This window comes from Sinohyriopsis cumingii, chromosome 19 (genome assembly GCF_028554795.1).
Source record: "Sinohyriopsis cumingii isolate HCF-2022 chromosome 19, ASM2855479v2, whole genome shotgun sequence".
NCBI lineage: Eukaryota > Metazoa > Mollusca > Bivalvia > Unionida > Unionidae > Sinohyriopsis > Sinohyriopsis cumingii.
In genome coordinates, this window is record NC_142979.1 from 28311563 (window position 1) to 28335856 (window position 24294).

The 24294-nt window shown below is 34.2% G+C and overlaps 1 protein-coding gene across 4 annotated transcripts; it reads right to left on the reverse strand.

Moving 5' to 3' along the window:
* Positions 1-1429: 1429 nt before the first annotated feature.
* LOC149775333 (uncharacterized) lies at positions 1430-23862 on the reverse strand. Of its 4 annotated transcripts, none has more exons than XM_089944462.1 (5): positions 23719-23862; positions 18182-18271; positions 16843-16911; positions 13862-14050; positions 1430-4511 (listed from the first exon to the last, which is right to left on the reverse strand). In XM_089944462.1, the coding sequence occupies exons 1-5, from the start codon at positions 23744-23746 to the stop codon at positions 4318-4320; spliced, it is 570 nt and encodes a 189-aa protein (XP_089800588.1). In that variant the 5' UTR covers positions 23747-23862; the 3' UTR covers positions 1430-4317. The 4 variants fall into 4 exon arrangements, with proteins under 4 accessions (XP_089800588.1, XP_089800590.1, XP_089800589.1 ...); XM_089944464.1 differs by lacking the exon at positions 23719-23862 and adding an exon at positions 20712-21117; XM_089944463.1 differs by lacking the exon at positions 23719-23862 and adding an exon at positions 20434-20676.
* Positions 23863-24294: the final 432 nt, after the last annotated feature.

Below are 24294 nucleotides of genomic sequence, written 5' to 3' on the forward strand. Positions count from 1 at the left end.
GCTGTTGTGCAATTCAACGGCCGAAAATTATTTTAGTTTTTATTGTCTCGTTCTACAGTGGTAAATTCATTCATCCGCCCATTATTTCAATGATTCGTTTCATTTGTTTAGTCATTCAGAGCGGGTACAAATTTCTACTTAGCTCTGACAATGAAAAACCTGCCAAACATGTATGATCTTCTTACCTTGTTTAAGTTTTATTTTTGTTTTTATTAATAATTCTGAAACGGACGATAATATTGTCATAATTCAAATTCATGTTTAGTATACTATCTTGTTAAGCTTTATACAGCTTGTAATATTTAGATAATTAAAGCAAAGTCTTTATGTTACTTGTTGGAATGGTCATAAATTCTCTTTAGTCGTTTCTTTTTTATTTAATATTTCTGTCACCGTTAAAGCACATACTAAATTGTAATGAAACCTAGTTTTGTGAGGCAGTTGGTCATTTTATGTAGATAAGAAAGGACTAGTTTTTTTTCTCCCTTTCATGGTGCCATGAAATTGACAACAAAATTTTCAAATTTCTACTGTTCTTAAAGTCATATAACAATGCGACTTGTTTCCTGTCTCCTTTGTACCCACATTAAACTTAATAAATCAAAGTCAGTGATCTTCACCCGTATAACTGATATTGTGGAATACTGGAAATCAGGTGCCATCACTCTGAAGCCGCGTGCCAAATTTGATTAAATTCCAACCCTTTTTTATAGTGAGACTGTCTTGATCAGTAGAACAAGCAAATCAAAAGGCCATAACTCTTCTAAATCCACGTATACCATGCATAAGTCTATGAATCAATACTCATAGCAAATTGTATCAGAATAGGTATGATGGTTATACAGCTATGACAACAGTACAAGTACAAGCGCACGTGAAGATATGAAGTTAATTATTGACAAATGCATAAACACTATTTCAATCGGTTTCACGTGACTAACCCATCTGATACTGAGAAAGCGTAAACGCCAAATTTGTTGAGTGTTTGATGAATGGTTTGTGTTCTGTTTGTGATAATGATCTGCAGTGGCGAAGATTTAACACTGATGGGACAGGGGAAATAACTCTGTAAGTACCCGAAACAACGCAACCTTGAAAGGGGCATATTTGCAGATAATTCACATACGGATGAGTGCAGTACTAAAGGTCACTCTGTAGAACATTTACATAAGGAGTCCATGGTTGTTCCTATTACATGAGGAGCGAACTGTCTGACAGACGAAGCAACGGACGGATGGAAAATGTATCAAAGGGCTCCCGAGGAATTTAAATATTGGACTTCATATGAAGTATATTAATAAACTCGGCGGATTGTACGTCTACAACAAACACATGTGAAACTCGTGCATTGATGAATGGACTTGAAACAATGATTCATACATTATATTTCTTAGAGTCTATCTATTGAATAAATACATAAAACGAACAGTGTAGTGCCATGTTGCTTTTATTGAGTGCAAAAGATCTTGAGATCCTACTGAGAGTGGAAAAAGATAAAAACAAGAAAATATAGCATAACAAAAACTTACATAAAACTGTTTTTACAATATAATGAAACGATGAATAAAAGTATTTCAAGAAAATAAAAAATAATAAAACTAACTAAAATTGTTCAGTTATTACCAAGATGATGAGTGCTATATACAAAGAAGCATGCTTATCCTTATTTATGTCTAAGGAATAAGATGTAATATTCACAGCTTGCAAATATATTTGCTTAACTTTGAAGCCACAAAGAAAAGCTCAGATTTTTTCTTCTTCTGGTTACGACCTTATAAATTCGTAATATTATAAATCATCTGTTAGAAAATTTTACAGTAAATGATAAAAAATAACAAAAAAGATTCTTGTATTATTCCGGCATTGTTATTGTAAAACGAGTTAGAGTCTGACATTGAGTTGTGGCCGCCTGCCAATTAAAGAGACTTTCAAAGGAAAACTCACTGATGATTTGTTAAATAAATTTCTATAGTTCAAACTCGAAAACAGATATTGTATGACCTATAGGTCCACATTTCTACATGACTGTTTAAAACACGACACAAAGTTACTAACTTGATTCAAGTCATGCATATATAATTATTATTTATATCACAAAAACAATGTGAAAGAAACTTGTAAATGGTGATGGCTAAAATAAGCTTACAATACATCGAATATTTGCATGTTTCAGCGTATAAAACTTTTATAATCATGACTATAGTTGATAACATTTAAAAAGCAACCATTTTAGGTTCAGACTGCATTAGCTGGAAAACCTAAACGCAACACCAAATGAAATTATAAAGTTGTGAACTACGGTAACTTTAAACTTCATTATAATGACACTAATATAAATAAATAACTTTATAAATAAATAACTTTATAAATAAATACATAAATAAATAAATCGTGATAAGATGAGCAGTTTCCTGACCTAAATATACCCCTGGGTCGCACCCATATTTCCGCGATGGGAATGCGTCCTTCGTTAAAAAGGAGCAGAACTTGCATGAAAATAATGCGAGTAAAATGTTTGATCAGTATATCGTTTGCTGATGACCATAATATGTGGTACGTTTCACAGCAATCCACTGAAAACTAGGGTAGTTTCATTAAAATTATTTATTCCATGTACAGTATCCAAACACGAAAAGGTGATAACTCTTAACAACACTTGCGGGAGCTCAAGATTTGTCTATATACGCATCACCTTTCAAGTTTCTCATCTATACATTAAAAATGTATGACAAATATCCTCACTAATATTTAGTCTTGCACTTCATTCAATTGAATGACAAAAGAGCAAAATCTCTAACACAAAAAGCAAGAGCATAGTTATTTGTCGGTATGCTATCTGCTGATGATAACCAGAACAATCGCAACGAACAACAACTATAACAAAAGGCGGAGAATAGCAGTGATTTGGCTAATTGCGCATCTTCAGTGGATGGCAGTGACAATAATCAAGATTAATGCCGATGCACTAAAATGTGCCGGAGTAGCTGTGTGATAATATTGTTTGCCGGAAGGGTACACATATTGAACAAATCTTCACATCGATCCATACACCAATTGTGTCCACAAGATTATATCGTACACTAGATTCATCTCTGAAAAAGAGACAATAGTTCTACAAAAAATGATGGATCAAAGTCTTTTGTACATACGTGTCCATTCGGATGATATCATAAAAGTTCCCGAATTTCAATGAGACTAATTGTGGTAAGAAGATTTGCAATAATGTGCATTCAGCTGAAAGGCAATAAAGGGCAACAACTCTTGTAATTTTTGAGTGAAACGTGTGAAATTATGGTTGTGACCATAACCTTGACCAAGTTTCATGACCTTTCACCAAAACCTATGATGGACTATCGATATTGTTTGACCGAGAGACAGACAAAAAGGTTTCTAGATATGGTCACCTGTGTACAGGTTATATTATAGACAGGAAAAGCTCATTTGCATTGTTTGGCATATGAAATGTAATGTTAACAACATGTCCATGTCTCTGACAATTCAAAACAAATTGTATTGACGTTAAAAATAAATCATAAATTCCCTTTGCAATGATGATGCTTTATTTCAATCATATTAATTTACGTGAAATAAACATTCGTACCTTAACCTATTTTATTCAAATCTTACTTTACTCGAATTTTAGAACTCGAGAAGAAATTGATTACCCTACTGAAGATAATTGGATCGGAGATTTCAGTAAGAGTTTAATCTAAGAAGGTACAATTTCTGTGGAGGCACATGCAAGTTCTTCAAATGCTTCTTAACTCTGAAATATGAAAATAATTCTTCCGATACGGATAGTCTGCATTATTTGCAAAACTCCGATGTAAGGTTTGCAATAACAGATTAAAGACCATTAAAATGCCATTGCTTTTGAAAATGGATAATGCTATTGATGGATGCTGCAAAGAACATTTGTTCGAGGATCAGTTTAATAGATTCGCCTTCTGCATGGAGATGTACAACCTGGGACAGTTATGATACATCTTTTCCTTTCAGGTACTGTTCTACACCTAATACAGTTTTGTCATTGATTTGTTAGCGGTTCTATGCTTAAACTGCGCGGAACTGTAGAAAATAACGCGTTTTGTGGCCGAGATATTGACTTCAATAGGAACTTAGTAAGGGACTTATACGCTGGGACGTCTATAGGAACTTAGTAAGGGACTTACATGCTGGGACTTCTATGAATCCTAACCTTTCAGATGTTCATAATTTTACACGTGCTATGTACAAAATAGAAAGGAAAGACACAAAAATGACGATTAATATAGTTGACTTTCCCCTGTCCTATCATCTTGATTTCCTAGGAGTTTTTCAACTCTTACAGCAAGCACGAATACAAATGCAGACGAAGGAGACAAGGAACAGTCCCATAAACACCCAGTCAATGATGGTGACGGCGGCGGCAAACGTCATTAGGTCAGTGTTACAAGTCTTGCAGCTTTTATCGTCAGGTTTGCACGGGTTATCATGAAGCTTCATCCAATTTGGGAACACCCATACGCTACCTTTTACAAATAATAAAACGGTGTACTATTACTGAAAACGTTAGGTATATTTTGTAATTACAACTGTATAAGAACAAAAATTTAAGGTTGTTTGATACAGATTGTATAATGATCATACTGGTTCTGTTATAACGCTATCAAAGCTGACAATAGCATTAAACGAAACTGGACACTATTACCACTTTTAACGTTGACAAGATAATAGACTGAATTTAAAGTACCACACTGTTGGTACTGTTAATGTCGATAATAGCATAAACTGAAGTTAAAACTGGTCACTAGTAATACTGTTATTGTCGATAATAGCATAAACCGAAGTTAAAGCTGGCCACTAGTAATACTGTTAATGTCGATAATAGCATAAACTGAAGTTAAAAGTGGTCACTAGTAATACTGTTAATGTCGATAATAGCATAAACCGAAGTTAAAACTGGCCACTAGTAATACTGTTAATGTCGATAATAGCATAAACCGAAGTTAAAACTGGCCACTAGTAATACTGTTAATGTCGATAATAGCATAAACCGAAGTTAAAACTGGCCACTAGTAATACTGCTAATGTCGATAATAGCATAAACTGAAGTTAAAACTGGCCACTATTAATACTGTTAATGTTGACAAAAGCATAGAACGAAGTTAAACTAGGACACTACTTGTAATTTTAATTGTATTATCACTAGTGTTGATGTAGGTAGACAAAATAAAAAGTAGACATTAGAAAATGAAAATAGTAATCACTGAGTGAAAATGATCCTAAGATTTGCGTAATCCTTCATATGAATGTAGGATAAAGATCTCACCATCTGTGCACACAGATTCTGAAGTCTGTATCGTACACAAGTCATTGCTGAGCGTCTGAGGCAACACTTCGATTCATTGGGTGGAACATTCCTACCTAAAAGTGTCGTGTCTGACGCAGAGTTATGACGTCACGTGGACATTTCCTATCCAGCATTGATACATAACGAATGATTATTATATGCTCATTTTTTTCTCCGTTAACTTTACATTGTCAGAATCGTTCAGTAGTACCCAATACTGAACTCGCGCGCCAATACACATATAGCATTCATTCAATTGCATAAAGGAAATACTTTCTATTGTAAACAAATATTGGACGCAGACACCAGCACTTTTGATTTGTAAACTAATGATGTACACTCGCGTAAGAGGCGCTTTACGTTGTGGTTGTTTACATTTGTTTCTGAATGAACTAAAACAGATGTTTCGTGGACTGCCACATAACAGCTGATTTGGCACATTCCGCGTTGATACAATGTTTCGGATTTAGGCTAGTTACAGTATACAACAGACGTAAGAAAATGTCCTTACAAATAACATACAAGTGACAAGTCATTTACTGTCTTCTTTAGCTGGTGATATGAATGGCAAAAAAAAAATATACTTACAGTTTTACATCCTGAATTTCCTCAAAATGTACTTTGTTAGTTCTGCAAATCCGAATTACATGAGCCATGTCATGGGTTCTCAATCTTGATTACACATTTCGAAACTGTACTGTAATTTCGATGACAAGTGCAATTACATCCCCCTTTCTGCACTCAAAATGAAATAAGCATTAAATTCCATAGCGTCATTTTGATAATTGCAATTGAAAGACTTCATATTTTCCCCACATTATGATTTCAAACATTCAATGACAGAAACAGAAACTCATTTGCAGATGCCAACAAGCTTCTCCCTAGCTTATTCAATCCCATGTATTTCATGTGGAATTGTCACATAAAATCCAGTCCATAATCACGAAATTTCGTAGAATCGAAACAATACACAAATTTATTCATTCCAGATCAAATGGAAAAGTTGTTGCAATACACATTTATTCACAATATGGCACCAAATTTCAATTTTAACTAGACACGCCATTTTCTTTCGAAAGTTATGTCGAGCGCTCAATTAAGTTTAAATTTATCTGGGCGGAGTTATGTGCGCAGTAATAATGTTGGCGATGTGCAATGATGAATATGCGCTTGTGTATTTAGTTTGGAATACGGCATACATTCATTTACGTTGTTTCTTGTAGTGTATTTTGTTTATGTAATTAAGCCTTAGGTAGGATTTTAAAAAAATGAGCATATAATAAAAAGGTTACTGCATTTGTATGCGATAATATGAACTCGTTTTGTCGGATGGATATACTGCACTCCCAAGGTCGTGCAGTATTCCATCCAAAAAACTCGTTCATATTTTCCCATACAAATGCAGTAACCTATAGTGTCGAAGTCAAAATGGCATATTGTGAATACTGATGCAAAATTAAAACAGCAAAACATCCTGTTAAAGAGTAAACAAATTTAGATTTATAGTGAAATCTTCAGTGTAAGTTTTAAATGATGTTTAATTACGTATCCGTGTTCAAATAATGACGGTTGAGACAGTCGAGTTAGTGCCAATATACAGCGTCAGAACTGAGGATTGTAAATAGTTTGACAATGTTACGAATTTGGCAGGTCACAAGATAAGGCGTTCTTTTTCAATTGACATTGAACGAGACAAACACAATTAGTGACAAAGTTCATGAATTCAGCCTACATAAATAATAACGAGATGGTGAATTTCTTTAAAACAATAACATTTCCATCAACGACTTCGCGACTAAAAATCTTACCATATGATCTATAGTCGTTGTGAAGTTGATTAGTGCTAAAAGTCCTCTGTAGGGTGTAAATATGTTACATTATAACCAAAAATGCACAGAACACTGTTTATTAATATGTCCTTCTTGTAATTTAACTCGTTGCTGAACCGTGATAATAGTCTCATAAAAACATAACCATCTCGTAATAGTGTCATGACAAATCCGCGTACACTCGCGTCACACGAAGAAAACGAACTTTTTGAGTTGCATCTCATTGGTTCCTCGACATTGATTGAACAGCGGATTCTCCACTGATATAGACCGGTAATTCCAAATGGCAACAGGAACGTAAAGTTTAAGTTTTCGGATATCAGAGTTTATGTGGAAATATGCTGTGGAATTCGTCAAAGAACCATTTAACCAACTGAGACTCGAGGGCTGTGAGCGACACCGGTAAGTGTCTAAACATGTTGATATGTGTACAAAGATATGTTGTAGTCTGGAATAATTCAACGTTATATAACAGGCGAAATCAGATTCCTAATTAACCATCAATTCTACTAGATATTTAGGAGCTGATCTACCGGACTTTTATAGGAATGGAGCTGTGTGCTAATACAGCATTGAACAATTTAGAAGAAGAAGAAAAAAATAAAGGTACTAGCAAGGTCGTGTACTCATCATTAATAAATGGAACATACAGAATGGATGTCAAACCCATGCAGCTTCACGTTGTTATGACAGCTGTATAAAATTACTCTTCGTTTAGCGGAAATCAATAAATTTGAAAGATAATGGTTTTGACGACAAAACATTAATAACGTTTTCTCCTAAATCTGTGATAAATGATTTGACTGAAAAGATGAAACATATTTAATTGGGTATTCGAATACTCAAATGGATCAATTAACAGAATATTTCTTGATTTAATTTTTTTTCGTTTTGAACATAGCTGTAAAAAAATAATAATCAATCTCTCTCTCTCTCTCTCTCGTGAATTTAAAAATTGTAAGATGCTTGCTTTGCTAAGTTTAAAACCTGATATTTCTAGTCTGTAACTTCGTTTAACTATGATGATGTACTGTTAATTAAATACATTCACATTATTATGTGATGTTGTGTGCTTGTTCGAATTTTTAAATTGCGCTGCCACCGATTATTTTCCTGATTAAATCGTCGAGCTTTGCCCAGATCTTTTAACGGATAAGAGTTGTTATTGTGGGTCTGATGTTATAGTACATATTCATCATGATTAAATGAAACTATTGCTTGCAAAGTGGAAGTAGCTGTTGAAACATAGTTTAAGCTCTGAAACTTCGTTTTGAATGGTTAGGCTATTGCGATCTCGTGTGGCTTCACGTGTGATTTGGAGAACTAGAGACCTCTGGTGTGTTCAGTCCTCTTATCCCGTAAAACATGCAATAAGAAGATAAAAGATGACACATAGTAACGTTTTGACTTTTAATATCTAAATATTACACTAAAAGAAACAATATAATCATGTACACACAGCTTTGATAAAACTAATTATTTCATATGGTTCTAGCGTGATCATTGAGTATATATTGATATATGTATAATCATAAAATAGTGGTTTCTCATAGGAGAGGACGGCTATAAGTAGAAATTGAATTTTCTGCCAATGCTTGGTATGAGCCACCCAGTAAAAACACAAGTGCTTGCCAAGTCACATGCACATGCGCACGGATAAACAAGCGTTTTGAGCATTTGCCATTCAGCCATGTTGTAATGGTGACGTCATTTTGCTGCTTTTTAAACTAGTCTTGCTCCCATTTCGATAATGCAGCTACATTGTTATATTTTTCTGGCTACAAAAAATGTTTAATTCATTTCCTTTACTGCAAATTTGATTAACGAAGATTCCAAGAATGTGCTTTTGACATATTTCTTGATTTTGATCTCTACCGATTATCTTATAAATATCGATCACATACTGAACACTTGTCAAAGTAAATAAGTGAACATCAAAAGAAACACCTTCTCGACCTGTGATTTTACTGCTTAACATGAAACTTTGTAAATCTCATTAATTTGTCTTATTTTGATTGTTCATAACATATTCTTCTCTAGCAAAAACACAAAGTGCGGCCATTTGCAATTCAGCCATAAAATAATGAAGATTTCACTTTTAGATGTGACGAAGACCAGTCTTGTTTCCCATCAATAGTGAAGTTCAGGTTCTTGCAGTAAGTTTGTAGTCAGTCAGTTGTAGCCTTTGGACTTTGTTTAAAATGCCGTGACAAAGATAAACATTGATTACAACACATTTACATCCTAAAATCTGCAGCGGTTGAAGTTAGTGTCCGGTAAACAATACTTATTGCTGTGAAAATAATAGGCACATGTACAGTTTCCGGTATAGAGTTGGAAAAGCGATTATTGCAATAAAAAAGTACTTAAGATCTCATTATTATTTGTGACAGGAAACCCAGTTCTAGATCAAAGGTGAATCGAGGACTATATCATTGGTCTTTTTTTGTTGCATTTTCTAGTTTAATCTTAAGGATGACTGGACTTTATTTTGACCTATTCAAATATTTGTCAGTAAGAAGTCTCTTTTCAGTATACAACTCAAACATTGCGTATTTATATTGCCTTAGCTGTCTCGATCACTGTTCTTTGAACTCTGATAGATGCTTCAACGTCATTTAAAGCTTGCAATGACGAGTCAGTGTAAACTTTAGTTTTTACGCTCTATCATGCGGTGGTGACATTTTTGAACGAAGTGTTTTGCTGTTTAAAGTTGCATCAGTAAACTGAGTAAAATAATCTTTCTTTATACATTAGTGTTGGAAAGAAACTTCAGCTGCTGAAATCTCGTATTAATCACCAGTACAGATAGGGACTTTACAGGCATAACGTCCATGCAAAAAAAAAAAAAAAAAAAAAAATTACAACCACATTTCCATATGTGTGTCATTGTGTTTCCTCATTCATAACACTAGAGAATGATATTTTTATTTTCATCACGCGATTTCTGTCTTTCTTCAAATGACCTTTTTCTGCTAGCATAGTATAAACAATGTGGTAAAAACTGCAAATTTTCCATCAATACTTGATAATTCTTTCTCAATAATCAAGTTCAACATTACCTGCAACATATCTACGTACTAACACAAGCAGCATATGAAAATTTTATCCCGGAAGCAAAATGTTTCGGTACTGATCAACCTTGCTGCATGTACAGTTTATTGGAATCGATTTTGAGTAAAACAAATTCGTTGTTGTAGTTGTTATGTTTTAAAGTGCATATTCTCATTACCATTTCTGAAGGGTAAATCAATTCTAGATCAAAGCTGAATTGAGGACTACGTCATTATTTTTGTCGGTCTCCATTAATCTTATCGATAAGAGGATACATTATGTTTTATCTGATTATATTTGTATCATTGCGCAACCTACCTGCAGCACACAGTTCAAATAATATGTATAGCCATCACATCAGTTCTAGCAATCACTGTTCTTTGAACGCTGATATGTGTTTTATCGCCATTTAATATGTACATATGTGTTTTATCATCATCTAATATGTACACTATTTTATAGTTAACCTAATGTTTTTGCTGTTTTAAGGTGATGCAATTTCAAATCATTTATAATTGGATCCTCGTGTTGCAGCCAGGAATGTGAGAAAAATTATCGTTTATTTTGCATTGATGTTGGATAGAAGATTTCATCCTCGTAATCACGTTGAATGTTCCTATCCCACACCGATGCATGAGAAGGATTCTATTATTTTCATATGCAAATACATGTGTATGATCGTGTTTTCCAGTGAAGAACACCGGCACAGGATAGCTCTATCCTGCATAACACGTGACCTTTATCCTGGCTTGCGGACTATACTGGTCTACTAATGTGATCATAGTGCACACAGAGTAGCAAACCATACCAATTAGCGCCTGAACATTCTTTCACAATAATAAAGATAAACATTATTTGTAACACATTTACGTCTGCTATATTTGCTATTGGTCTAACTGCAAAACTGAAACTACTGGTGTGTTCAACCCCATTTCCGAGTTTGTACTGAAGATTTTTTAACATAGAAATGTGAGAGAAATTATCAGCTCTAGACCCATGTGTGTTTATGTGGGATATGAAAACCCCACGTTCTGATTTCCAGTTCGTGAGCAGGAGCGAGGCCTTAACGGGTTCCAGCGAATAAAACAACTCTGGTGGGATTTTTCAGTGAATTATTAATACATCTGATAAATCATATTAATCATGCATAGTTTTGAACTACAGCCGAATGTCTGCGACTAATGTCTCTTTCAGTGCCAAATAGGGAAGCATTTTAGGGGTACTGCCAAACGTGCTTATTCTGACTGAGATTCCGTAACCAAAAACATGTTCACTAGTTAAAGTAGCGTTAGCAGCGACAGCATAGAGTGAAGCGTATGTCAATATACAATTTTAGCGGTCGAAGAAAACTTACAAATGCGAATAGATGTTGATCAATTTTGTTGGTATTTCTTTATCAATATTTCATTTTTGTCGTCTCCTTTAACATCGAAATTACCGTTCTAATATATTTGATTGCCACAATAACGTCAGAAAGAATTATACAAATGCTAAGCGGATGAAAGTATTGTTTACACTGGCATCCTACTATACATTTGAAGACCAATTACGTTCAACTGGAATGTGACGTCCTATTAAAATCTATAGTTGTATCTAAGTGTTCCGATTGTACTTAACTGTGCACTGGATGCACCATATAAAAATACATGATAAGGATGACGTGGTCATGAAAATATAACCTTGGATCCGTATTCTTGGTGCAACATGCAATTATAGTGTGGATCGAATCTAGTTTTGCAACCGGATTGTAGTAAAACATTGTTCTTCGTTATTTTATTACAGAAACGATAAGGATGGACCTATTCTTCTTACATATTTTATTACAGAAATGATATTAAATTTTATGGGCTCTATTGATTCAGCAAACATTAAGAAACAAACAGCAGAACATATTTATCCGACTGATTGTACTCATGTTAAATATTGTTCGACACTTGTGTTCAATTGAATCAGTTGGTTTTCTTTATGGAAGTAGATTCTTATTCATTTTGTTCTACTTTACTAGTTTAATAAGAACGTATTTTATTGCAATTTTTAGATTATAAATTTAAGTTCAATTTATAACATTTCACCAAATCGAAGTTGTGGACGCCTTAGCATTAAACGTTGAGATTTGACTTCTTGTTCTTGGATGCTTGACGACGGCACTTAAGTCCATGACATTATAAAATTGATTTTGGATCTCACAGAACTGAAGTTTTCTATATGATGGACACGTTAACGTATTACGTACAGCCAAACAATTTAACAATTCTGTCTTTCAACCATTTCCTAGTGCATCCACGGTATAACGACACATGCTTGTACAAATGCTTCTCTTAGCAAGCAAATAAACCGTGCAGTAGAGCTGTTAGGGGAGCTAAACCTTGTATTCGCATATCATATGGAGCTATATTTCGTGCATATGAAATTGATTCTTCCCAACATTCTCTTTATATCCCGGAAGTGCTAAGACGTTTTAGTAGTGCATTTAGTTTTGACGGTTTTATCGAATAGGAAATTTCACACTTAAGCCATCTGGAATCATATTCAATGTTTAACGGCATGCACCTTACCTCTGAAGATGGTCGTTGGACGCTTAGCATTGAAGCATTCTCAGATACACTGAAACTTAGTGATCACCACTAACAATGGAGGTAACTTTTTTATGACGCTTCAAACATGAATATATCGGATGTGTAGAAGCATACGAGTTTCATCAACGTCTCGTTCGATTTCAATCATGTTATGAGTGCAATAGATTCTTGTCGGAGGATGGATAAAACAAGTCATCGTACATTTAAGGTCCCTACTCTCTGACATATACAAAAATTATTTATCGTGATTTAACAAGGAGAATTACTGTAAATTATTCGCAAGTCAATTATATTGCTCACTTGAGGGATGACACACTTCACATATTTTCTCCTTGTTATCTTTATTTAAAATATGACATGAGCTATTTATGCATTTATTCTGCACCAGTCAAAAGCCCATACTGTGTCACATCACAATGCGCCACCTTTGAGATTTCATCGATGATGACGTTATGTTCATTCATGTTTAGTACAGTTACATCTGGCGGAGTGTATTCATTTACATGCCTTTAAACAGTCTAAACATTTCTTATATTTTATCAGCTGTAGATTATGGAGACATGACTTTGTGTTCTTGATGAGGCATGTAATAAACAGAATAATAATATTAGAATGGCTATTATGCTGAGTTATTATTTCGTGTAGAGGATCAAGGAACTCGTTCACTGCTTTCACTCAGGAGCTCAATTATTTTAAGTACTTGTAAATTATTTAACATTATCGCTATGCGAACAAGTGTTACGTTGCAACAGTATAAATACTAAATAACACAAGTGATAGAAGGTGAAAGATAGTTGCTAAATAACAAACTTGATACAAGGTGGAAGACAGGAGATAAACAACACAAGTTTTACAAGGTGGAATATATGAGCTAAATAAAACAAATGATACAAGGTGGAAGATAAGAGCTAAATAACACGATAGTTGCTAAATAACAAACTTGATACAAGGTGGAAGACAGGAGATAAACAACACAAGTTTTACAAGGTGGAATATATGAGCTAAATAAAACAAATGATACAAGGTGGAAGATAAGAGCTAAATAACACGATACAAGTGGCAAACCGTACCTGCTATTAACCAGGCTGTACTGAAGAGGAGTCCAATAAAACCGATAACTTGGGCACATGTGATCTTTTCCCGGTTCTCTTCGTCTCCCTGCTTAGCAAGGCATCCAAACAAAACTGGAGTGCATCCGCTGACAATTAGGAATATTGGTATCATGCGCTCGATGTCACAGTCGTGAAGGTGGATGGCACCTGTAAATCACATCTAGATCAAATCAAAGTTATAAGGGCCTCTAATAATGCGCCATTCACTATGCCCCTTAAAGTCCCGGGTTCTTTCATTTGTATCAAATGCGCTTGGCTCAGAATATATAAGTATATATCCATAACACAGAATGTGTAAAAATTAAAACAACTTATGAATTCCGAAATAGCTTCAATAGTTCAATAATCAAGAAAATTAACATTCATAATGTGCAATTTGGGAGAATCTATTGTGGCTAATTTTCTGTAAGATTTTAACTATTTTTCGAGTATATTTTTAAGGTAGCAATATATTTGATTTGGAAAATGAGATCGTGATAGGTAAATTCAAATACAGCATATAGGAGTAGAATACGAATGTTACTTTTGAATTGTGAGCTATTACGTTATAAATGTACTGTCATTCGCTTTGTAGCACTTTGAAGTGTAATTTTTGCCTCAGAATTAAAACCACTCGGCAGCGAGAATGTCTAAATATTAAAGAAGATTAATTATTTTGTGTCAGACATCTTCCGACGTAAACCAAATAATGTATTTTGCAAAAAATGTAACATATTAAAGTTCCATCTTTCTCTCTAAATCCGTTACATTGCCCGAGAGAGTGCATCTATTTGCCTATAGTATAAATTTTGCTCTGTCCTTAGATAGACCGAAAGGGTCCTAATTAAGTTGAATGTTTTGTGACAAAGTACAACTATTAGGTGAGGAGATTTACTTATGAGTGGATCATTTACTAGAAGCGAACGAGAAGAAATTCAATTTATTTAGGATTACTGCCGGTTCTCGTTTCTTTTTCAGGGCTTATGATAACAACTTCTAGAAGTCACACAATATTGGACATCATTTTCGTTTCCAGTCAAATAGAAAGTTGCAGACATAACCAAATCTTGATAGATGACGCAAATGTGGCCAAACATAAGAACTTGAACTGTTGCAATACCCTTTTGAAAATGTCTTAGATTGGTTAGTTGTAAAGAAGTTATGATGTGTGAATTTGTAATGTAATTACTAACTGACAGATATTTTGATATCACGTATAGTTTCTGGCTGCTATTTTTGCTTTTCTATAGCGATTGTAGGTCGATGCCTTTGATATCACATATAGTTTCTGGCTGCTATTTTTGCTTTTCTATAGCGATTGTAGGTCGATGCCTTTGATATGACGTACAGCTTTTGGTTGCTATTTCACTTTTGTGTGTCAAGTATAGGTCGATGTCTTTGATATCATGCAAGCTTACTGGTTGCAAGTGTGATTTTCTGAAGGTGCATCCTTTGTCCCATTTTCATGTTCGGCAAGTGATGATGCATGTGTGCTGATTAATAATTTCTCGAATTGGCTACAACATTTATGCTGTATAAGGAAAACACGGGATAGAAACAACATTCGGAGAAGTATCTTAAACTGAAAGTTTGTTTTATGTTAATCTACACAGTTGTTTGCTACGTATGTTATTTACCTAGTCTGTTAATAAGTCATTAAGTTTAAGCCGTTAAGCCGTTTGCTAAAATATGATTCTGCCTAATTTAGAAAGTTACGTTTAGTAATGCTCATAAATTGGATATGAAATCGGCAAGACATTGAAATGACGACGTGTATTAATGAAGTATCCAGCTGGCATGCGAAATCATGTCTTGTATATATTGACGAATCATAGCAAAACCGCCATAAAACGTTACATACCACACCTAAAGGCACATCCTACTCTATGATAAAACATAGCTTGAAACTTTGCAGAATCACTGTATAACGTCCTATGTACAAGTATTGCAAATTACATTTTGATTTCTATCGAGGCCATGTCATTTGTCCCTATTATATTATTTCCTGCATTTGTATATCTTCTTCCATGAGGCTTAACAATGGAAACTTCAATAAAATACCTTGAAGTAATTTTCAAACGCTTATATCGTAGGTACATTTTATAATATTTTGCAGGACAGAACGTATAACGTACGTAATCTCCGTTCGGTCCGCCTTTGAAACCATCGTCATAAAGTTATAAGATATTGTTGTAAACAGACATAAATCTGTTAAATCATGCCATGGTCACTAACTCCTGAACTACTAAGCAAAAACCGATTGCGCTGACACACAAGAATGGTCTTTCCATTAGTCCGTTCCCTACAGGTTTCAGTGCTAACATTCAGTCACTTCATTCACTTACCCATGCGATTTTTGCACAACGTTTTTATCGTCAGCAGACACCAAGAATTTTTTACAAAGCAGTATGTGACTGTCTTGTCTATAAATATCTCTGGTGCTTTTCACAAGAGGATCTACTCCAATCATTGGGGCCCCGAGTGGCCGAGTGGTCTAAAGCGCTCTCCGTTACGGATCACTGCCACCTCACCTCTGTCTGCGCCGGTTCGAGTCTCGGATTCAGCCAATGTGGGTATGTGAGAAAGCTTGCCAGTAGTTTCTCGTGGGTCGGTGGTTCTTTCCGGGTCTTCCCGGGTTCTTGCTCCACTATTAATACTGGCCGCCATGTATAGCCTATCGTGTGCTGAAAGATAGCGTTAAACCCCACAACAACAACTCCAATCATTCTTTTATACCTTCACATTACTGCTGATACAATGTTAGGTTTTTTTCCGTTCGGAGTATCCCATTCTCTGCAATTACTATCCAACCCGAATCTTGTGCACCAAAAACAATCGGGTTTGATCATCAATCCGTAATTAATTTATACTAACTTCACTTATACGGAAGCAATTATCAATGCTACCATAACAGTCCTGCTAAGATGAGAGAAGTATGTTTGATCAAATATGATTCTCACCCATCACTATTTTCGCTATCCCCAGGGCCATCAACGCAATTGCAATCAATAAACAACAGCAACAGAAAGCTGAAAAGATTAAACAATAAGTCATGTTCAATTCAGTATAAACATTTACTTTGATTTTATCAAATTTCGCTCTTAAGTTTGCACTGTTACATAGGTAACAGTAGAGTAATATCGCACATGTAGTCAATGTGTATATACGCAATACATGATAATGGAAGTTCAAAATTCATATCATTATATCTCATGAATACATGAAAAATTACTTATATACCACGACTAGTACAAAATACTTTTGACGATGAGAAAATGTTATGTTTATTTCAAAGTTAACAATTTATATATAAAACAATTAGGACCAGACTTACCGTATGTACTCTCTTAGACGGCGATTCCAATTGCAAACAACAAATATCTTTATCTGTCGTAGCATAATGCGCCTACTGATCAGGGTCCATGTTGTTTGTTCCATAGATTACTCCTAACAAACTGCGCAGATCCAGATCTACGGGCGCAAAATGCGCCGGCAGAATTGGGTATGTGCAGTTTGCTATTCGACTCCATTTATTAGTAAGCTTATTAGGTAATGATATAGCCCTTAAAGGTAAGGTCTGGGGCTAATTTGGACGTCCACAATGCACATAGCTACTTTAACATATGCAGCACTGAACCAGTCACTACAAGATTGTTAATGCAGTATTGTTGTTAATTGTAGACGCAAAGTATATCTTGCAATTTGATGTTTGATTCAAAATATACTGCATAGAATCAAGAATAAGTAATGGTTGAACAGTAAAAATTGTTCCGTGTAGAAACTGGTGCAGACGCTTTACATGTACTTAAGCGATATGCTTTTTTTTTAAACGAACGAAAAACAAACGAAAATTATTTTTTAACCACTATCGTATATTTCAGATTTAAAGTGAATTTTCTTAAACTTGCACGAGGAAGAATATATGGTTTATCTCTTAGGTACAAATTGCAAAGTTGTTTCCTCGAATGTACTTCGCATTTAAAAAATGAAAGAAAAGCATTCACTGCGGAAGTATTGAACTAAAAACAGCAAATGAAAAGCATTTATTGATAAAACAAATCAGCAGCTCCTACAATGACAAATCATTACAAAGATAAATTACCACTGTCTTTGCTCCATGCGTGATAATTTCCTCAGATAGTTGTCTTTATCTGCTATCGATCTTTTCCCAAAAATCCGCATGAAATGTAATACATTGACATTGTCTGTCAAATCAGCTAAAGGCTGTCAATGCGGCGGTTGCACACTCAAGACAATTCTTCATTAAGACATGCATGTCAATGTAATTGGTTTACTTACTCGCTGTACCGCACAAGGAACATCCGTCTTTGATACTCTTTCCAGAACCCATCTTAGCATGAAGTAAAAAGTACTTTACTATCTGCAAATCTGCAAAAAGCCAAATGTGTATATATATATATATATATATATATATATATATATATATATATATATATATATATATATATATATATATATATATATATATATATATATATGTGTGTGTGTGTGTGTGTGTGTGTGTGTGTGTGTGTGTGTGTTCTAAGGCGGAAATTAAAGGAGAATATGGAAAACAAACAAGAGAGGTTGTATCTTGCAGAGGTGATTATCTCAGAAGTTACGAAAACTGGTACTAAGGCCATACAGAGGTAACGATTGGATCATATTATAAGTATTTAGGATGCATATTGTCTTCATAAAACTCTTGGCATATATGCCTGAAAATTGTATCCTTGCATGCGCTGAAGGCTGTGCATATATTGAAACAAAGTCTTTCAAAATTTGGCAGATTACACGTAACTGGATTGCTTCGTCTGTTTGACGCGAAGATAGCTCCCATACTTAATTACTGAGCTGAGGTTTGGGGTTTTTATGATGCCATTGATATTGAAAAAGCTCATTTGTCATTTTGTGAATATAGCCTTAGTACTTCTAAGTCTACTCCAAGTCCATTCGTATATAACGAATTAGGAAGAATTGTTATGCAGTGTATAAGAGATATACGTTTGTTGAATCATCTGCTAAGAATTCTAAAAATGCCAGAAGACAGATATCCTAAACAATGCTAAGATTTACAGTTGAAGCGGGGAAAATTGTGATTGCTGGGCTAACTATGTTATAACGCTTCTATTTATATTTGGATTTAGCAATGTTTGGTGTACTCAGGGCGTAAATGATGAAACTATATTTCTTAGATTGTTCAGCCAGAGATGTGAAGATATTTGTAGGCAAAAGCTGCAAAATGAGAGTAAGTCAATGGAAAAACTAAGCTTTATTTGGAGTAGAATTTACTTGTCAAAAATATCTAGAATTGCTGGGAGATAACGATCTTTGTTATATAATCACTATGCTTAGAGTGGGGAACTTGTCAGTCAGAGGTAACACGGGAAGATATGAAAGTAATTGATATGAAGAACGATTGTGTCAGATTTGTAATTTTGAATAATTGTATCTCACCTAATTCGAAAAATGCAATAATGATTACTTTCAAGTATATTGCTTCTTATAAATACAATGTTATTTTGCTACGCACTAAAACAATCTTTTTGAAAAGCATGATGTATGGATATGTATCATGTGCCAGTGACCTATATTACAAATAAACAGTATTATTATTATTATTACTATTACTATTATTATTAATATATTATTAAATATAACGAAATTTTATTTTGGCAGGGTTACCTTTGGTAATGTGTTGACGGTGAAGAGACTCCAGAGTTTGCTAGACATTCTAAACGAGGTCAGATTTAAGCTTTACTATAAGGTTTTTGTGTACTTTAGGATTGTTTCAACAACATGCGTTGTTCTCCGTCTGAACTGATTTATAGATAAACAGATAGTGGATAAAGTTCACTCAGTATTATTGCACTGACCAGCAAGCCCAGACATTGGAGTTCGCCAGGTCTGTCGTACACTTGAAGGTTGTAAACTTTTCTGTTTGTGTTGGAAAACAACAGTAAGCAAACAAGACATGCCAATGAACTGACTGACAACGAAACTATAAAATTAACCAAACCGATCTAGATTGATTTTACTGTGTTAGACCTAGCAGATTCGTTTCTGTAAAAATTCTGTTACTAGAAGTTGAAAAACAAATACAGTTATACCTTGGGACCACTCGTGCTGTGTTTATTTATGTTGGATCAGAAAACATTCAGTGAGAGATGTGAAAGAGTACGTCAACTTTTAACACGTTAGTCATTATACAAAGGACAAAGTCTTTGCCTTAATATAAATTAATAAAAATAGACCCTGCCGTTTTCAGACATGAACTAACCAGAACCAAAATTTGAGAATTTTATGAGTTAGGATCGGATCAGCATTCATTCAAGACGGATAAAACTAAAATAAATAAAGTGTACAAGAAAAATGCAGATGTGATTAACAAGAATCCGAACTTTTGCACGTAACATTTTTTTCATTTAATTAAACCGGACGTCAACAACAGAAAGAATGTACTACGAAAGTACAATTTCGAGATGTGTTAAATTAAAATAAAAAGCTTCACTGAGTTCTTTAATGAAAAACATGCAAGGCAAATACATTACCTGACGAACATACCAGCAACTTGTATTAAAAATATCATGTCTCATTAAAATTGTATTCCTTCTGGGTTTTGTTTTTACAGTATATGGAACGCATACTTGTATGTAGCCTGGAATAGCACAGTTCTTTTCAAACACTGTTTTCACTGACTTTTTGTCTTTGCTACTTCTTATGTTACGTGTTTAGGCTCTATTGACCAGTAGCACAAGAAAGAGTGAACACAACAAGCTTTATTTCCCTAGAAAAATACTGTACAAATGAATAAAAATTGGGAACTTACGGTTTCCAGAATCAAATCCAAAAATAATACAAGAATAATCCACAAATTGAATTACAAAAGTCCTAGTAATAAATGAATGTTCTAATTATTTCAAGTTCGAATCCCGATGAAAAATCCAAGATGGAAGGCGATGACTTATCATGTAGCCTGTACTGTGTTGAGGTATACAGTTCCTTGTACAAACACAATAATTTATCCTCCGGTTTTGGAAAGCCAAACAGAATTCTCAGTAAATGTCCTTGTTCAAGAATTATGTATAAATACAATAATATTTCCAGAGAAAACTAATTAATCTTTGAGAGTTCAAATACTTTTGAGAAAAATTAACTAATAACTCAAATCTCAAAAGTTCATTTCTGGTCACAACAGAAGAAAACAACTTGACATCAAGTGTTTAAAAGCCCTGGACTCTCAGATCTCGATCTCTCTAAACATCACTATTAATACTAAGTATTTCGCAATTTCGGAAATGCCTAATTGCGTAATATGTTGCGAAATAGAGGATGACGTGATCATGTTTACATGTAAAAATCACAAACATTCTGTATGTCCTTGATAAGAACCAATCATTTTTCCCCTAGAAAAAGTTGTTTACTTGACCCTCAATCAAGGCCAGGAACTATGTCATAAATAGAAACACGTGTTTCTATTATTAGGTATCTAAGTTAAAACTCAGGTCAAACTGAATTTTCTGGTAAATATCAAAATTCCTAGTAAACAAAATTACATTATATTGACATGTAAATAAAATAAAAAGACTCCAAAACCCACAAACAATCAAATCGAATCAAATACAACTTAAATCAAATATAAATTAAATCTAATATACGTAACATACTGAAGAGGCAAAACTGTGAATTTCCCTAAAATGTTTGATTACAGAATTTTTTATTAACGCCAGTTAAAGCTAAAGAAAGCATTACGTATATGAAGAGACTGAACTGACCAGTTTTGTAACCATATTTGTTAGAAATTGATAATGGCAAAGCACTTGTAAATATCAATAGCCTTTTCAACAGTATGTTCAAAGCAACAGTAAGGGCATAACTTATTCCATTGTAAATTGTGTCGATATCATTGTTAGTTTTATTGACGTATTATTATATAAAACAAAGAAAAGCTAGCCAATGGGTACGGCGATGACCCACCGCTCAAATATTTAGCAATGCATATTTGATTTTACATTTGTTTTGCATATGTCATATAGTTTGTCATGTACAGCTTAATCTTTTTCATTTAAAATGTCCTCTATATTCTCTCCCTCTATATTATTTCCAATGTGTAAACTACCGGATCACATAAAATCATCGGCTGCTAAATATTAGATATCTTCGGCAAAGTTAATAAGGTAGCCCTACGCAAATATTCTTTTAAATTTTAAAATTAGGATAGATTTACCAGCTTGGAATCTGGGAGTTCTAAATGTATCAGCTATAAAATAACCATATAGATTGATTCATACCATCTTTATGTTTCCTTTCGACTTAAAGTTTTCTCATTAATCTGTAACATTTCAGGTTTTTCTCTTTCAAGATATTTCTGAAAGTATCGTATTTGTCATCGACCTTTGCTGTCGATGGTTCTTATGTATTTGTATCCATCGTTGTATTTTTTTCTTTTTCTTCTTCAAATACGCCTGCATATGAACAACATCTGCCGGCCACTGGTAATCCATGTCACTAACACAGACCAATCTGTAAGGAATTTTTAATCGTTTGTCTGCGTAAAGCGTAGTTAGATTATTTGGTTAACCAAGCATGCAGTTCAATGAATTCTACTATTTTTGTCTCGTGTAACTGTTCCAAAAAGCGATTGATATTTGTTGTTGCAACTGTAATTTAAATATTATAGTAAAGATGTCTTTAACAATGACCGTTATCAGTAATTCAACACGTTATAAAAAGCTTTATTTTTGGCTAATTTTTTTATGCGTTTTAAATAAGGCATCTCTTAAAAACAAACCAATCGGACATCCGTTATCAACAATCAAATCAGACATACATCTACAGCGAATACTTATATTTTAGCAGCTGACGTTTGTCAATCCTTTCCAACTTATGTCTATTTTTTAGATTTATGTCAAATTAGGGCATTGCAATTGTTCATTAAAAACGTTCTATATAATATAATGAGTAACAACGTAAATCACTTCTTGTTTTCCATATATTCGATTCCTGTGCTTGTTCAATTGGTGTACATTATTCTTGTCATATATATATATATATATATATATATATATATATATATATATATATATATATATATATATATATGCATATGCAAAGTTTCCCTATATTTCCACATAACAGCATGGTCTTCTCCAGGCACACCAATAAAATTCGCACACAAACACACACGCACACAAATTTGAAGGTAAGGCACAGTAAATATTTACAGAGAAGAAAACCTGTCCAGAATGATCCAAATGTCTAAAATAAACATAAATAAAATAACAAAAACAATGTGAGTCAGTGTCAAAAGACCCCTAACATTATCGCTCGCAATGTCAGTCAACGTACGAAGAGAATCTTTAGGGACAATAGACTGCCTCAACCCTGTCCCCCTAACGGCCTAACCCATGTCCCATCACAAAATAAGTCACTCTAAAGCACACATAATCACATATACACAGGACTGGCCCAAGGTTTTTTGGGGGCGCCCAAGGCGCCTTATGACTTTGCCCCCCCCCCATCGGTCTCATTTGGTGCCTCTTATAGTATGGCACTCCAGGCTACCACCTAGTTCGCCTGACCCTGCCTACACGCACAGGTATATAATAATCTTTCAGAAACTGTACTGAAATCTGTATTAAAACAAATCCATAAGGGGTAATGAAGAATGAAAGAGGAAGTAATAAATGTACACATAGGTAAAGCTCAAGTAGTGTCTTGTCAACACAGGTGTAACAACAGCAAATATCATATTGTAGTTCATATTAATATGTAAATCTCATTTTTGTGTTAAAAAACCCCATTGTTAAATATATAAAGAAAAATAGAATACTTACATGTTGAATGTTCTAAACCAAATCTCATAAAGTTTCTCGTCCTCTCAGGTAAATACCAGAGATAAGAGACACAGCGTAGGTGCTCTCATCTAAAGCTGTATTTGAAGCCCTGCAGGTAATACTTTGTATGTGTTATTAGTGGTAGATAAAATCTTGTACAATTTCCATGCGTCGAAGTAAACTAGTATATTGAATTCCAGAAATGTGTATTCAATGACACATTGTCAATGAGGGGCACACGAAGGGGTATACAAGTAAAATCTTTTGTACAACACAATACAGAATACTTTATTCAGATTTTAACAATCATAATGTTTACAATCTTAATGTGAACCGTATTAACATAATGTGCTTATAGAATAAAACCCTCGCTTATCTGGATATCTATATACTGAAATAAGTCTACAACAGTATTATGTAAGGCTGTTCTACAACTGATTCGAGCTATTCTAAAAGTATCATTTGTAATTGTACACAAGCATCGGTTCCAACTGATAACTGTTTGGTAGGCCAGATTGGGGGCAGGGGGAGGGGGGACCAGGGTTTCTGGACACCACTTACCCCCCACCCCCCGTC